General features: G+C 33.5%; 1 protein-coding gene across 1 annotated transcript in view; it reads right to left on the reverse strand.

Annotated features, from left to right (window-relative positions):
* Positions 1–316: 316 nt before the first annotated feature.
* LOC132721651 (dynein regulatory complex subunit 7-like) overlaps positions 317–17960 on the reverse strand; it is a 43081-nt gene continuing 25437 nt past the window's right edge. Inside the window, exon 17 of the mRNA XM_060705979.1 lies at positions 317–523. Within this exon, the coding sequence (XP_060561962.1) occupies positions 442–523 (82 nt within the window). The 3' untranslated portion in view covers positions 317–441. The remainder of the gene's footprint in view (positions 524–17960) is intronic.

Here is a 17960-nt window from a genome sequence, read left to right on the forward strand (position 1 = left end):
TGGAAAAAGCCATTCTCCTTCAAAATAACAACAATAAACGTGATGTTTTTGGGCCAATCACATTCAAGAATTTGTGGCAGATAAAGGATCCAACATAATAATATCACATTTCTATGAATGTAAACAATAAAGCCAAAGCAGAAACAAAACTTTCAATTAACAATTAGCAGTTATATTTAGCCAGTCATTCCATAGCCAATCAAGCTACAAAAATTTTAATCAATAGTGAAAGATTTTGGCATAAATGATCTTTGTTGTTCAGCCAAAAATATTATTATTATCCCAAAATTTTGTCCTAAAAATAAATCCCATTTGTATAATTAACTCTGTCTCTGACACCAATTACACTGTCTTTTAATTAAGATTAAACTTGAGTCAGTAAACATTCCTTTATTTCATGCATTCTACAATTAAGTATGCAAGAAGATAGAAGTAAACAGTTTAGAAATATTCAGCAAGTCTTGGGTCTTGTCTCAGTGTTTGTTCAAGCATCATGTATTTATGTGGCGCCTGATCTTTGTGTCTGAAAATGGACAAAAATAATGATAGTTTAAAACACACCCCATTTGATGATAAAATCAAGTATAAACAAGAGCTATCCCAAGAACAATGTGCTGGTGGCATAATTCGACTGAAAGAACCACATTTAACAAAGGGTTTATCATAAATGAAACAAGCGATTTAACTACAACCAAGATAGAACTACAACTATGACCCCAATTAAATGGTTGATGAATTCTATTTATAGAGGCTATAAATACATGTATACTCTTATAATCGCAAACAGGTAAAACTTGTTAATATTGTTAGACTTATTGTCTAACAATTGGATTCTAAAAACGTGTCAAATCAATCTTTATATTTTTCATATCTTTTCTTTAGTAATGTAACATATACAATGTATGTCATATACATGCATCAATTACTAAATTTCTTAAACTTTCTTTTCATCAAATAACAAATACTAATAATAAGTTTGGCCTTATTATAACTAATGATCAATGGGGATTGTGGGATAAAAAAAATACAAATTCCGTAATGGCCTTATTAAGAATATATGACATAATTTTGGCGACTCCCTGTTGACTGTCTGAATGCAAAAATGTGAAATACATCTCTTTTTTCGTATTTGCAATTTATATTTTCCACAATTAATGTATAACCTACTCTAAGGAATATTCAGAAAATTCCGTAGCTAATGCTCCAACAGTAATTGAAATATATTTATAAATTTGATTAGGGAAATCGTGTTCTAGACTACATAGACATACTCTTGACATTTCAAATTCAAATTAAGGTCTTTCAAAATTAGAAAAAAGTAAGAAAATGACAATTCTAACTGCAATGCTATTATGTCTGAGGGCTGGTTACAGAGTGTACACCAGTGAATTATAGAAAGTATAAAACGATATATGTGTTCTCTTTTATCCACCTATCCCTGTAACAAGAGTTTCTATATAAATGTTATACTATTTAATCGTTTTTTTTAATTCATAAATTTGGAAATTTTGATTGATATAAAATCATTCTACATTAAATCCCATTCTAACATTACTATTAACATTACTTATTATAAAATAATAAATAAGGCCAAACAAAATTGAAACTTTAGTGGAGTAACGGGTTAACTTCTATTGAATTATATAAGGAGGTAACCTGTTCCTGCACTATGGTGACGAAATATACATTTGAAATAATTGATCAAGTTTTCCGAGTATATGAAAACAGAACACTAAACACATATGCACCAATTATACATTAAAACTTTTTATCATCTAAACTCTAACCACAAATTGATTAAATGCAGCGAGATGCGGACCGTCCATGTAGGGTTCTGTATGTTACATCGTTTATTCCCGGCTTCGTCACATTCAAGTGTAGAATTACTTATGGGTATGACTCATAAACAGAAAATATGTGTTGATGATACATTTATATGCTGAATAATGTCTTTTTTAATGATTAAAAGATAAATAATTCTTAAGAAATGAAAATTATATCTACATATTTGTAATTGTAATTGTATTGAAATTGAAATACATGACCGGCCAGTCAGTTAGTCTCATTTAGAGACCAAAAACATCTAATGAAGTTTGTTGTTAATATTTTCTATCAGATATACCGGTTAAGGATAGTTAGTTTTATTTGGACTGGAACAAAACAAGCCAATTACGATTTATTGTCCGTTACTTGGGTTTTAATCTAATTTTAAAATGAATGTTTACTTCAAAAGTCAGATATTTGAAACTATAAATTTTACTGGGTACATCTGGTATATACACTCCTTATCATTGGTTATTATTTGTCGAATTAGATTAAAAACAAAGGACTGACGGCCAAAGTCAGACTTTTTATGCGTTTTATACACTGCGGAAATGAAATATTTATAGAGGCATAACCAAGACGGATTTAAACTAGCTGATACTGCTTAAATATGACACCTAAGTGCAAAGCACACCTTTCATTTAATATAAAATACGAAATTGGTTAAGGTACGGTTTGACAGATATTTATATGAATTACTGAGTATACACTAGTAAGAATGTATTTCCAAGTTTCTTTTTATGACGAATGGTTTTGTCCAGTTTGAAAAATGGCAAAGTCTTTTAGCGGCATTGTGGTTATATTTTATGGCTATATATATTGTCTATGTACTGTATCGCAACAAATGATCTTTGCAAGTTTTAATACCATAAGAAAGAACTTGGTTTAATTATTAAAAGTGTGAAGTTTAAATAAAATGTCTCTTTTTATAAATGTTTAAAATTAATTGCATATGTATAACTCGTACTTTTGTTGCAAATGGCGGGGCGGAACAAAGATTATAAGACCGATATGTATGGAAATCTATATAATTTTAAGAGTTGTTCAAAATTAAATTGCCTGTTTTACTATCAAATTAATATTAGATCGGACTTTAAATATCAAATATACTATAATCATGTAATGCCCCTCAAATATTTTAAATGTTCAATATTAGTTTAACCCATTTCTGCATGAGCATTTTGTGAAAAATGGCTGTTTTCATTGAAAAGTCTCCTGTTACAAGTTCAAATTGCTATAAAACTATAAAAACTTCTTCAATACTAATCCATCTTGGCACAAATGTTAACTGGACCATTGCCTTTGTAACAACATGCTCAGTCATTAAATTTCCTGTTACCATGGCAACAAGGGGACATCTCAAAAATCAATAGTTTGCTTGATTTTTCCATCAAATTTGATTTCAAAGTGCTGCAACTTCTCAATGGATTCAAATAGAGTGAAAAGCTTTTCAGCGTTGTTTACACGTTACCTTACGATCGACCTTGGGTCATTTTTAGCCTCTCACCAGTCCAAATTTTTCTTGGCGATAAGGGGGACTGCCGACTCCCTTCAGCCCCCCCCAAACAGAAGGGGGCTCATCACCCTTCTGGCAACCCCCTGATGTACCTTTTTGATGGGGGCGGAGTCGAAAAAGTGATCACTTTTTTATCAACATTTCTCAAACGAAAACATGCGTTTGGGGCCAAAACAGGACATTTTTTTCACTATTTGAGGTCTGAGAGAGGGGGAGTCGAAAGTGCGTTGATTCGCGTATATGTGAGGTAAAGGGTTAATACAGTTATATGAACGGTATTCAATAAGTAATTACGTTGATAAATATATACAGCATTAGAACGTAACCAAACATTCGTTATAAACTACAGTTTTAAATAGTGTGCACTGCTTTAATATTTATGTAAATTGAGATAAACTATTTCTCATTACATATTACCATATTGTTTCTTTAAATGATTGCTGTTATTGAATAAAATATGAGGTTGAAAATTGAAAATCGCCGCATCATAGTTATGGCTACAACAGACGTAATAAATATGTACTCGAGAACTATAGAAGTACAATGTCGAATGTACAATAGCAATTTGGCAGTTGGTAATAATAGACATAATAAACCAAACAAGATAAAACGTTATACAGACGAGTGTTTTTATCGGACGGAAGAAAGTGAATAATGAATTACTCTTATGACAAACATAACCTTATAGCATATCAATCAATTTCTTAACATATTATACCTATATAAATTAAGTTTCGAATCGCATATAATATTAAACAGAATTACAAACTACAAAACATATGTGACTTTTCATGATAATGAATTTCTTTTGATTTATTGATGGCACAAATGGTGAAAAACCTTTCCGTCACTGTAGAAAACAGCGGAGACAGAAGACTTACTATATATAGCCCATAACAAATTTAAAGCTTCCATATTACATGGAACTATTCTTCTTCTTTCTTCAGAACTTTGATATGTTTTTGATTTTGTCATTAATGTCATTTAGGTCCCATTTTCATAGCTTAAATTTCATAATAATTATCTTTCTGATATTTAAATGTCAAACAAATGTGTTTTTACAGGTAATAAACTGATTTTGTGATACTTAAGAACCTTTTCATGCTCTGCAGGTTGTATAATTATCAAATGTCAAACTCTCATTTTTGTTATCTTTTTCAGTTTCATCATTCATTAAGCAAATAAAAACAACCATTGCGTTTGGCAAACTAGAAATATGAATTAGTGGAGCAAAACAAGAACACAAAATGTATTCGGATACATATGAACGCAAACAGATACACATACACAAACAAATAACTACAGAAAAATACGATGAAACAAATAGCATATGTACCATTAAACTGAATGATGATAAGAATCACATATTAACCTTTACTCATCTGATGGCAACTGATTTAACCATGCGGCCAGTGCAGACCAAATCAGCGTAATATCCGTGCTATCAATAATAATTCAGTATAATTTGTTTAATTTATATTATTATTTGATAATTAATAAATATCTTCTAATTATAAGACATAAAGTTATAATTGATATGATTATTTCAAATAAAAACTGTTAACTCTTTCATGTGAGAAACTATTAAGCTAGCTTATCGAACGTTGGTTGTTCTATTCAGGTGCATGCATGTTCGTTCCTGAAATATTGCATGGAGTAGATGGAGGGGCATGGAGATGCACCTGAGGTTTCTCTCCACAAGCAAAGCTTGAAACTCGCATATGAGCAGTACAAATTCGGGGCGCTTTAAAACCTTACAGCAATAACAAATAACGAAACAGCCTCTCATCGTGCTATAATTTTTATGGTCCTGGAAAATAATCTACAAAACATCCCCGAGTGTCCTTGTCAGTTCAGTTGTATTGTTCGAGTTGTTTGAGCAAAGTTGTATTCACACGATCTCGAGTTGCATCGAATGGGGACTGTTGAATAGTATGGTATATACGATTTTTAGAAAAAATTTATGTGTGTACGTCAACTTTGACAAAATGAAATTCCAATACAAACTGTACAAAACTCGCGAAAAAGTACAAAATGATTGTTTACAAAGTGCATCAAAAGTACGCAGACTTATTTCAACAGTTTGTCTTGAAGTTTATTTGAATAATGTTAAAGAAAAAGAAGTACAGAAACAGACTTAAGGATACCAAAAAGTAAAAGAAAAAGTTATGAGAAATGACAATTAAGCAGTTTTAAAGTTTATGGACAGTTCTAGATACATGTAGTTTTATGCAAAGTTTTTTTTATATACATTCAGAAGTTCGTATTTATGTGTATTTACGAAATTTCTTGCATGCATGAAATGTGTATATAATTTGTGATGTGTATATATTATATTTTTACATGCATATGTAAAAATGTCCAAAAGCTACTTCTTTTTGCTGTTCAACTGGTTTGAATAATACTAAAATTGTACTGGTAGGCGGCGATTTGAGAACTTCGAAAGAATATTCATAAGTATTTTGAATTCTCACCCGAAAAACACATTCACTTAGAAGGAACAGCTATGAGTAGTCATCAAAAAACACACCTAGACTTTACATTCTGCCTTTGCTGTAATAAAAGCAGCTGTAAAAGAAATTTCCAGCTATGCAGTTGCGCAAGTAATTATGTCATTTATTAATGCATCAATATTTGCTCGATAGGTATAGGAATGATGGAACAAAATGAAATCGTGACATCGTACCTGTCCATAAGGCAACAGTGGTTCTTTTTTGTCTAGGCGACAATAGTATTAAAATTTTACAACATCCCCTAATCCCCCCTAATCTTGGCCGATGTGATTTTTGTATTAACCCATACATTACGAACTCAGTAAAAGGTCAATGTATCTAATCTCGTCACGCCAACAGGAGCGCTTTTCCAAGAATATACAACGTCTTGCGGAGTGCATCCAAGTATACGGCGATGCTTTGAATTGTTGGACTAACATAACAATTTTACAGAAATATCCCGCCTACAACGACAGCGCAACACTGATTTATACATTTTCGAATGTTCCCCCTGAACGTTTAAGATGACATTGTAAGGCTTTTTATCGCCTTCCAAAAAAACGAATTAGACCTGAACTTTCGGAGTAGCTTTTCTTTTTCTGGAACCTGCAGAGCACAAAGCGATTATTAATGGAAAAAGGTATCACATGTAATGAAAAGTTAGTTATAATTATTATATCCGATCAAAGTTTGTCGTTATTGCTGATATATTTTATGTGGTATTTTATTATCTGTCTCGGGGAATTAATATTTGTTATTATATGATCTAAATATAGCTGCAATCTCATTGGTCCAAACAGTAGTCAACAGAACTTTTTATAAAATCATATTTACTGGGTGTAGTATCATGTTCACTGGCTGAATTGGATTTTCCCAGTCTAGAAATAGATTGAGACTCATTTTCAATGATCATACACCGTAGACTGTTAATTACGCGTGTTAATTAAAAAATAATTGTTGCTTTTTGTTCTTTATGGCATATTTCTTTACTATTATACTTAAAAGTTACACCGCAATGATGAGTATAAACTTGAATTATTTTTGTATGCGCAGCGTTCGTGTAGTCGTTGCACGCCTAACACGTGCGTCTCTTTTCCCACGCTTCAACAAAGCAAAATTTGTACATGTATTATGAATGATAAGGTTGTACTTTTGTGATTTTTTTTTTAATTTTTTAGCCTATTCATATAATAAAACAATTATTATAAGAAAGTCATATTGACATCGGCTATCGCCTCGGTCAATATGTCATCTGCCGGTGAATATCACATCATATTCAATGGCTCACTAGTCAATAATTGTATAATATCACATTGACTTCTAATAAAATTTTGATGATACAGCGTTGCATATTTAATGAGTAATTATCGTTGTGTTTAAGAGGCATCTTAAAATGTCGCGACATAATTCTTCATTGTTCATCAGCAAGACGGAGAAAATTTCAACTTTTCATGAAAAGGAAATGGTTACTGCTAGCTTAAAACAAACAGATTCATTTGCAATTTTTGAAAGTAAATACTCAAGTTCAATAATTTTGCTATGTTTTTATTCTACTTTACCTCGGCAAGCCTCGTTACCGCCCAATGGGCGGGTCCCCTCGGGGCGGGTTTTCCGAACCGCAAACATGTGTCAGATATTTTCTTGCACATTCCATCATAGTTTAAATTCTGTTTTCAATAAAACAATTTTCCATCACTATTCCTGTAACTATTTTATTACAACAGCGTTCATTCATAATGGCGAAAGTACGTCATCCTAAGCATGCTCATAGGCACTTGGTTTCGGGATAAAAAAAACATGTGTTTTTTAGTAATATCGGAAAAATGTCGAATTTAGAATCGAGATATCTACGTTAAAAAATCGTTACATTCAATCAAATTTGAGTTCTACAAACCCTTCAAAAGGCTTTTTATCCCGAAACCAAGTGCCTGTGAGCATGCTATTGTATATCAAGCGACTCATCCAGATGAAATTTCCGGCATGGGTAAAATTAACGGAAACTCCAGTCTGATGTACACGAGTGTCATATTTGCATTTCTGTCCAAATTTCGGAAATATGTCCCATGTCTAAATTGGAACCTAGATAAAACGTGAGATGTTATATCCGATATTCTTTTTTCGAAACATTTCTCTAAAGGGAAAATGAAAGAAAAAATTATTGATTTTTTTTATATATACATGTATATCGATAATTATTTAAACAAAAAAAGAACAGACACCTTTTTAAACATAGAATGCAACAGAAAATTACGCTTTTCAGCGTTCGTTCCTGTTTTTTTTTTTTTTTTTTTATTAACATTCAATCTGCTGGATCCTAAATCAAATCTTTTATCACCAATTCAGAACCAGGTCAATCGATCTGCATGTCCGCACAATCTGAGCAGGCTTTTTAATCATTTTTTGTATTTCGATACTGAAATCCCTCGAAATTATGATCAGCAGTTACAGATTCAGAGCAGCGTAAATTCGATTAAAAATATCTGGCTTTTAATTAACAAATGACTTAATTTCAGTGATTTCAAGAAAACAAGACGCCCTTGTTCTTAGTAAAAACATACAATAGGATTAAATTTTGGAATTGGTTGCCATCAATTATAATCCTTTCATATTAAGGATCATCCCGAATATTCAGTACACGCCAGTCATTTCTATTTAAAAACGGATCTTAGTGCAGCAATTCTCAAAGATTTTCTTTCTGAATCAATTTTATGAATTTTGACAAACTACTTTATTATGAATAAATATAAATGACGATGGCAGGTACATTATTTATAAAGATATATTCTAAGAATGAGTGCCTTTTAATTATCAGAATGTCAACAGACAATTGTATTCGGGGCAGTAGTGCACAATATATGAGTGAATAATATTACATATGTAACATAAATCTATAATTCAACAACAAGGCTTTTATTCCTGGCGTGAGAATTCAGAGTTTCCCGTGGCAATATCAGAAAAGGATAGGTCCCCAAAGTTACAAAACCAAATTATTATGTGAAAAGTGCCGACTTGGTTTAAGTTATGTTTCATCTATAACATTTAAAACACTGGAGTAAGTGAGATGTGGGAATGTTTTAGCTTTACATGACATTAAACATTAGCAAAGTGTAAGAGGAGACAACCCATACGACAAATTAAACACTGGGCGCAGCAAACAAAGACAATATAAACAAGAGCTGTCGGTAGGACAGCAATGCTCGACTATTCTTAGTGCTTGATAGAAAAAGAGCCTTGATTATGTAAAATTTTCTGATTTAATAACAAAAGGACAAAATTTTTCTTTAAATCTATGTTACAGTTATAGGCCTTGGAGAGAGTCCTATTATGCTCTCAAAGAAGAGTATAAAATTTCAACTTGTTTCAATAGAATATGAAAATATCTGAGGTGGTATGCAAACCTAACTGTAAATTCTAAGTTGAAAAGGGGCATTATTCTGTCAAAATGCTTGATACAGTTACCTCCTCCTGCCTACAGGTTGGGTTTAAATGGTGAACAAGTGTGCAAAGTTTCAAAGTCATATGGCAATGGACTTTGAAAATATTTGAAGTATTATAAAAACTGTAACGTAAACTCTAAAGTCGAAAAAGGGGCATAATTCTGTCAAAATGCTTGATACAGTTACCTCCTCCTGTCTACAGGTTGGGGTCATAAAGGTGAACAAGTGTGCAAAGTTTCAAAGCCATATGTCAATGGACTTTTTGAAAATATTTGAGGTCTTACAAAAACTTTAACGTAAATTTTAAATCTAAAAAAGGGGCATAATTCTGTAACAAGGGTGCCATAGTCACAAAATACGCCCGTTTACGAAAGCTTTAGATGGAGATGGGGGCATTATGGATAAGTGTTATTTAGCAAGCAAGTTTTTATTATTGGCACTGTGTTGTTAAATGAACCTTAAAACAAATCAGTAGGGAAGATATGCACAGGATGTGTGACCTTGACCTTGGTCGCAGGGACCTGAATTTTATGCACGGCACTCAGCCTCACAATGATGAACATTTGTGCCAAATTATATTGAAATCCCTCTATGCATGTAGAAGTTTTGCTCCAGACAAGCGTTTTTCTATGAGCTCTAACTGTGACCTTCACCTTTGACCTAGAGACTTGGTTCATGTGCAGGGCACTACGTCTCATGGTGGTGAACAATTCTATAAAGTAACATTAAAATTCCTCCATGCATGTAGAAAAATATGCTCCGGACAACATCTGGATATTTAATCATCTCCAGTGACCTTGACCTTGCAAATATTAACCTAAATTAAATGTGTCACACCTGTAGTCATGATAGTTACCATTTGTGCTACAATCCATCAATAATGATGACTAAATGGTCCTATACACATCTTCAAATTTTTATCTGAACTTTGACCTCTATGTGTAACATTGACTTTGGTCGCAGGGATCTGAATTTTGCGTGCGACACTCAGCCTCACAATGGTGAACATTTGTGCCAAGTTATATTGAAATCTCCCCAATGAATGTAGAAGTTTTGCTCCGGAACAAGCGTTTTTTCAAATGAGCTCTAAGTGTGACCTTGACCTTTGACATGGAGACCTGGATCATGCATGGAGCAATACATATCATGGTGGGTGAACATTTCCATAAAGTATTATAAAAATTCTTCCATACATGTAGGAGATATGCTCCAGACAAAATCTGGATATCATTTCACCATCTTTAGTGACCTTGACATTGCATATATTGACCTAAAGTACATGTGTCACAGCCGTAGTCATGATAATGACCATGTTTGTGTTTACAATCCCTCAATAAATGATGATTAAATCGTCCCTATACACATCTTCATATTTTTTATCTTAACTTTGACCTCTATGTGTGACCTTGACCTTGGCTGCAGGGACCTGAATTTTGTGCGCGACACTCCGCCTCACAATGGTGAACATTTGTGCCAAGTTATATTGAAATCCCTCTATGCATGTGGAAGTTTTGCTCCGGACAAGCGTTTTTCAGTGAGCTCTAAGTGTGACCTTGACCTTTGACCTAGAGACCTAGTTCTATGTGCGTGACATGGCTTCTCATAATGCTTGAACATTTCTATGAAAATTTCATTAAAATCCCTCCATGCGTGTAGGAGATATGCTCCGGACAAAATCTGAATATTTCATCATCTTTAGTGACCTTGACCTTGGTATATTTTGACCTAAATTATATGTATAACAGCCATAGTCTTGATAATGAGACCATTTGTTTTACAATCCCTCAATAAATGATGACTAAAATGGTCCCATATACACATCTTCATATTTTTATCTGACTTTGACCTCTACGTGTGACCTTGACCTTGGCCGCAAGGAACCTGAAATCTTGCGCGCAACACATCCGCCTTACAATGTGAACAATTGTGGCCCAAGTAATATTGAATCCCTCTATACATGTGGAAGTTTTGCTCCGGACAAGCATTTTTTCAATGAGCTCTAAGTGTGACCTTGACCTTTGACCTAGAGACCTGGTTCATGTGCGCGACACTGCTCCTCATAGTGGTGAACATTTCTATGAAGTTTCATTAAAAATCCCTCATACATGTAGGAGATATGCTCCGGACAAAATTGGACGCCGCCCGCCCGCCCGACCGACCGCCCGCCCACCAGGGGCGTTCCCATAATACGTCCCGTTTTTCAAACGGGCGTATAAAAATGCTTGATACAGTTAGCTCCTCCTGTCTTCAGGTTGGGGTCATGATGGTGAACAAGTGTGTAAAGTTTCAAAGCCATTTGTCAATGGACTTTGAAAAAGTTTGAGGTATTACAAAAACTTTAACGTAAGTGGTTACGCCGACATCGACGCCGACGCTCGCTCTACTTATTCTTATCGAATAGTCGAGCTTAAAATGTATATTTGTATCAATATTAACAAAATATTCATATGTCCAACATTTTGCACCACGTTACACGCATGTGACGATATCAATGAAAGTGGAATAGAAAATATCACAATTAATCTATATGTTATAATGGAAAAGATAACAATTGAAATACTAGTAATTCTCTCCAGTAACAAACATGATAAGAGTATAAATAATATAACATTTTATATCAAAACTCTTAGTTCAAAGAGAAGATAGCTCTTAAATTAATAAATAAAGTTGCGTGTTATCAACTGTGTCATACATGGTGTGAATGATGGCAAGGGACAATCATCTTAAGATACCATTAGTACCAATGAAGATAAAAGTAACAAAATAAAAAATAATTGGAGATAAGTGTGAAAAAAATCATTACACACTTATTAATTAAACCACATTATGATGTGTGTGTTATATCAACTCAACTCAAATAATTTTATTGGCATAAAACAAATAACAAGTTTATAGCCATACAAAATATAACTAGTTCAGTGATAATAGAAAGACATGCATGTTATATCATTTACAGAAGAGTACTGTAAAGACAAATACATAGTATTTTTTCTAAACATTTTACGAAGTACGATTTTATGTGTATAACATAAACATTTCAATACTATACGGGGACACTGTGTTAAATTTAAACTATACAGTATAAATGATGTGTATTGATGTATATTCTCTGTTTACCTAAAAAAAAAAGCATTTCATATACATAAAGTTATGATTAGGAGACACGTAATTTTGTTGCAAAAATATATAAATTTCGACAAACTTATAATAGTGCGTTTGATGTAGAAGACATAAGATTTTTTAAAAATTTCGTTAACGTAGGCCAGTGACAATAATAGTTCTTCAAATATTTACGCCTTAGTTCTCTATATTTGGGGCAAACTAACAGAAAATGGTATTCATTCTCTAATATATTCATGTTGCATGATAAACAGATCCTTTGATCTCGCGGCACATTGTTATATCTTCCGATTTCTATATTAAGTCTATGAGAAGAGGTTCTGAAGCGGGCTAAAGCATTCTGAAACCTTTGGTTATATGGAAATCATATTTGAAGTTTAGAATAAATCCCTGAAAAAAACTTAGAGTGAAAAATAAGAAAAATTGGGGATGTCATTTTAGAATTACTAAAGCTGAACTTATGAACCTCATCACATCTCGATGGGCACCTAACGTACTGTTGTTGTTTTGTTTTTTGTTGTTTTTTTTTTACCAAAAAGGCAAATCAATATAATTATAACGTCAAAGCAATTTCGTGTTGAATACTGAAAATAGATCCGGGAGTATGAATACCTTTAGTTGAAAATTGTTTCATTGTATTTTCATCAGCAAATTTTAATGTAGTAAAATGAACTGACAGTATAACTATAATAAGAGAGGTGTAAGTGTAATACATATCAATATAAAAAAAATATGTTGTATATTTATTGAATCTTGGTAAGACGGGTAAGATACACAAATGTATGTGTGAATCTTCAAATGTGTTTGTCATCCTAGTCTGTATTTATAGTTTTTCATGTACTTCAAACATGACAAAATGAAATTTTATTAATACAAACCCATTATAACTGTACAGAAAAACTACTTTTTCTTTGTGTAATTATTGTTTCCATTGCGTCCGAGGAATCACACTTTTCAAGATTTAAAATATAAAATCAACATCATGTGTCAATAATATGTGTACAACTAAACATCAATGGCTGTTGCAATTTACAAGTGTCAGGAACTGCAACATGAATTTCTCCACGTGAATATTTCATCCTGTGTGCTGGTTTGACCAAGTATTAATCAAATATTTTCATAAAAAAAATAAATAAAACTGCTAATTTCAGTAAAATCATATAATAAAAAGGGCCACAATGGCCCTAGATCGCTCACCTGACCCATCGAACTCACCCGAGCAATTACCTTGACAAGCATCCTGACCAAGTTTCATGACAGGTGAGTCAAACCAATGTGACCACTAGAGTGTTGACAAGGATTTTCCATAATTGAGCAGTGTGGCCTAGTTTTTGACCCCAGATGACCCATACTCGAACTTGACCTAGAAATTATCAAAACAAACTTTCAGACCATTTTTCAGGATATTTGGATCAAAACAGTAGCCACTAGTGTGTAACAATATTTTTCTATTTTTAGCTCCTGTGACCTAGCTTTTTATCCAAGTCGAACTCATCTAAGCAATTACATAGACAAGCATCCTGACCAAGTTTGATGACAAATGAGTCAAAAATGTGACCACTAGAGTGGTTACAAGGTTTTTTTCCATATTTGGGCGGTGTGACCTAGTTTTTGACCCCAGTTGACCCATATTCGAACTTGACCTAGAAATCATCAAAACAATTTTCAGACCAATTTCCAGGATATTTGGTTCAAAACAGTAGCCACTAGTGTTAACAAGATTTTTCTATTTTTAGCTCCTGTGACCTAGTTTTTCATCCGATATGACCCATGTTCGAACTCATTTGAGCAATTACCTAGAGAAGCATCCTGACAAAGTTTGATGATGATTGAGGCACAAATGTGTCGGCTAGAGTGTTAACGAACCAATGTGGATCGACGACAGACATTCAACGATCCTAAAAGCTCACCCTGAGCTAGCTCAGATGAGCTGAAAAGCAATTGCTTGACCCTCTAAGGGCTTTTAAGTATAGAAGACACTTTAAGGGTCCTTAATGATTCTAAATCAGAGGGAACAAAAAAATCTTATTATTTTGCTGATCAAAGTTGTGTGACTGTTATAAACAAAATATAAAAATATAGTTATTATGACATAGACATGGCATAAAAACACCCTTGTAGGGATTCTTTATACATCAACAGGATATGGCTCTTTTAATCAAGAGACCAAACTCTACTAGTAATTCACGTTCTGCTCAAGTTTGAACAAAATTAAAACTAGAACTATCACTAAATGTGATTAATACCCCCACAAGACTGCTTCAGAAATGAGGATGTTACTAGTAACAAAATACCTTGTAAAAGAATTGAAATATAGAGTTATGGTTGTGTAAAATTAAATATAGTTGTGGTTCTTGTATGTTGCATTTCCTTTCAATGTGGTTGGCCATTGATGAAGTTTTATTGAATTACTCTGTAATAAGTCCAGAAAGACAAGGAAAAGAAACAAAGGGCAATAACTCTATAAATACTGAAGATGGACTTATAGTTCTTGTGCACTGCACTTCCTGTTATTATGCTTGACCATTGTATGAAGTTGTTTTGAATTCCAACCAGTACTTTTTAAGTTATGCTCTGGACAAGGAAAAGTATCAAAGGGCAGTAACTCTGTATTTTGTCAAAATGGAGTTATGGCTCTTGTGCACTGCACTTCCTTTTAATGTCCTTGACAACTGTATGAAGTTGTATTGAATTTCAAAAAGTAGTTTTCAAATTATGCTCTGGACAAGGAAAAGTAACAAAGGGCAATAACTCTGTAATTAGTCAAGATGGAGTTATGGTTCTTGTGCACTGCACTTCCTCTCAATGTGCTTGACCATTGTATGAAGTTATATTGAATTCCAACTATAAGTCTTCAAGTTATGCTCCGGATAAAAAAAGCAATGGAAAAGTAACAAAGGGCAATAACTCTGTAATAAGTCAAGATGGAGTTATAGTTCTTGTGCACTGCACTTCCCCTTATTGTGCTTGACCATTGTATGAAGTTGTTTTCAAGTCATGCTCTGGACAAGGAAAAGTAACAAAGGGCAGTAACTCTGTAATAAGTCAAGATGGAGTTATGGTTCTTAAGCACTGCACTTTCTCTCAATGTGCTTGACCATTGTATGTAGTTATATTGAATTCCAACCATTAGTCTTCAAGTTATGGTCTGTACAAAAGAAAGGAATGGAAAAGTAACAAAGGGCAATAACTCTGTAATTACTTTAGATAGAGTTATGGTTCTTGTGCACTGCATTTCCCCTTATTGTGTTTGACAATTGTATGAAGTTGTTTTGAATTCCAACCAATAGTTTTCAAGTTATGCCCCAGACACAGAAAAGTAACAAAGGGCAATAACTCTGTAATAAGTCAAGATGGAGTTATGGTTCTTGTGCACTGCACTTCTTTTTAATGTGCTTGACCATTGTATTAAGTTATAATGAATTCCAACTATTAGTCTTCAAGTTATGGTCCGGACAAAAGAAAGGAATGGAAAAGTAACAAAGGGCAATAACTCTGTAATTACTTTAGATAGAGTTATGGTTCTTGTGCACTGCACTTCCCCTTATTGTGTTTGACAATTGTATGAAGTTGTTTGAATTCCAACCAGTAGTTTTCAAGTTATGCCCCGGACAAGGAAAAGTAACAAAGGGCAATAACTCTGTAATTAGTCAAGATAGAGTTATGGTTCTTGTGCACTGCACTTCCTCTCAATGTGCTTGACCATTGTATGTAGTTATATTGAATTCCAACCATTAGTCTTCAAGTTATGCTCCGGACAAAAAAAGCAATGGAAAAGTAACAAAGGGCAATAACTCTGTAATTACTTTAGATAGAGTTATGGTTCTTGTGCACTGCACTTCCCTTTATTGTGTTTGACAATTGTATGAAGTTGTTTTGAATTCCAACCAGTAGTTTTCAAGTTATGCCCCGGACAAGGAAAAGTAACAAAGGGCAATAACTCTGTAATTATTCAAGATAGAGTTATGGTTCTTGTGCACTGCACTTCCTCTCAATGTGCTTGACCATTGTGTGTAGTTATATTGAATTCCAACCATTTGTCTTCAAGTTATGGTCTGTACAAAAGAAAGGAATGGAAAAGTAACAAAGGGCAATAACTCTGTAATTACTTTAGATAGAGTTATGGTTCTTGTGCACTGCCATTTCCCCTTATTGTGTTTGACAATTGTATGAAGTTGTTTTGAATTCCAACCAGTAGTTTTCAAAGTTATGCCCCAGACACAGAAAAGTAACAAAGGGCAATAACTCTGTAATAAGTCAAGATGGAGTTATGGTTCTTGTGCACTGCACTTCTTTTCAATGTGCTTGACCATTGTATTAAGTTATAATGAATTCCAACTATTAGTCTTCAAGTTATGGTCCGGACAAAAGAAAGGAATGGAAAAGTAACAAAGGGCAATAACTCTGTAATTACTTTAGATAGAGTTATGGTTCTTGTGCACTGCACTTCCCCTTATTGTGTTTGACAATTGTATGAAGTTGTTTTGAATTCCAAACAGTAGTTTTCAAGTTATGCCCCGGACAAGGAAAAGTAACAAAGGGCAATAACTCTGTAATTAGTCAAGATAGAGTTATGGTTCTTGTGCACTGCACTTCCTCTCAATGTGCTTGACCATTGTATGTAGTTATATTGAATTCCAACCATTAGTCTTCAAGTTATGCTCCGGACAAAAAAAGCAATGGAAAAGTAACAAAGGGCAATAACTCTCTGTAATTACATTAGATAGAGTTATGGTTCTTGTGCACTGCACTTCCCTTTATTGTGTTTGACAATTGTATGAAGTTGTTTTGAATTCCAACCAGTAGTTTTCAAGTTATGCCCCGGACAAGGAAAAGTAACAAAAGGGCAATAACTCTGTAATTAGTCAAGATAGAGTTATGGTTCTTGTGCACTGCACTTCCTCTCAATGTGCTTGACCATTGTGTGTAGTTATATTGAATTCAAATAATTAGTCTTCAAGTCATGCTCCGGACAAGGAAAATGCAACGGACGTCTGGACCGACCGACCGACCGACCGACCACCAGGTGACTCCTATATACCCCCCCAAACTTCGTTTTTGGGGATATAATGAAACTGCAGTGATTTACAAAGGTTAATTTACCAGATTTTAGTCATTTCAGGGGCCAAACCTCTGCAAAGCACTATGGAACTAGGCCGGTTTAATCTACTAGTTATTCAAGTTTCCTGCAAATTATATTGAAATTAACTGAAAAATTGACACTTAAATGGTGCAGACAAAGTAAAATATGCTTCATTTGGCCCTTTCATGTGTAACATATAAGCAAATTGGCCAATTCAAGAATGGAACTGTGATCTTCCTTTAGTAGTACAAGAGAAATTGCTGATGGACCGGCAACATGCATGATCATCCTAACTGCAACCACCTTTTCACAAAGAAAAGACCAGGATCAACTGATCCTGATTTTATTTTCAGTGTTTTATAAAACTAAAACTGATATTATGCTAGAATTTAACGGTACATTTTCGAAATGTAAATAATTGCTTATTTGCAAAGAAACCAACCTATATTCGGATAAAATCAACAAATAACGAAACAAATGCAAAAAAA

This window comes from Ruditapes philippinarum, unplaced genomic scaffold (genome assembly GCF_026571515.1).
Source record: "Ruditapes philippinarum isolate M1 unplaced genomic scaffold, ASM2657151v2 ctg562_1_1_1_1, whole genome shotgun sequence".
Classification (NCBI taxonomy): domain Eukaryota; kingdom Metazoa; phylum Mollusca; class Bivalvia; order Venerida; family Veneridae; genus Ruditapes; species Ruditapes philippinarum.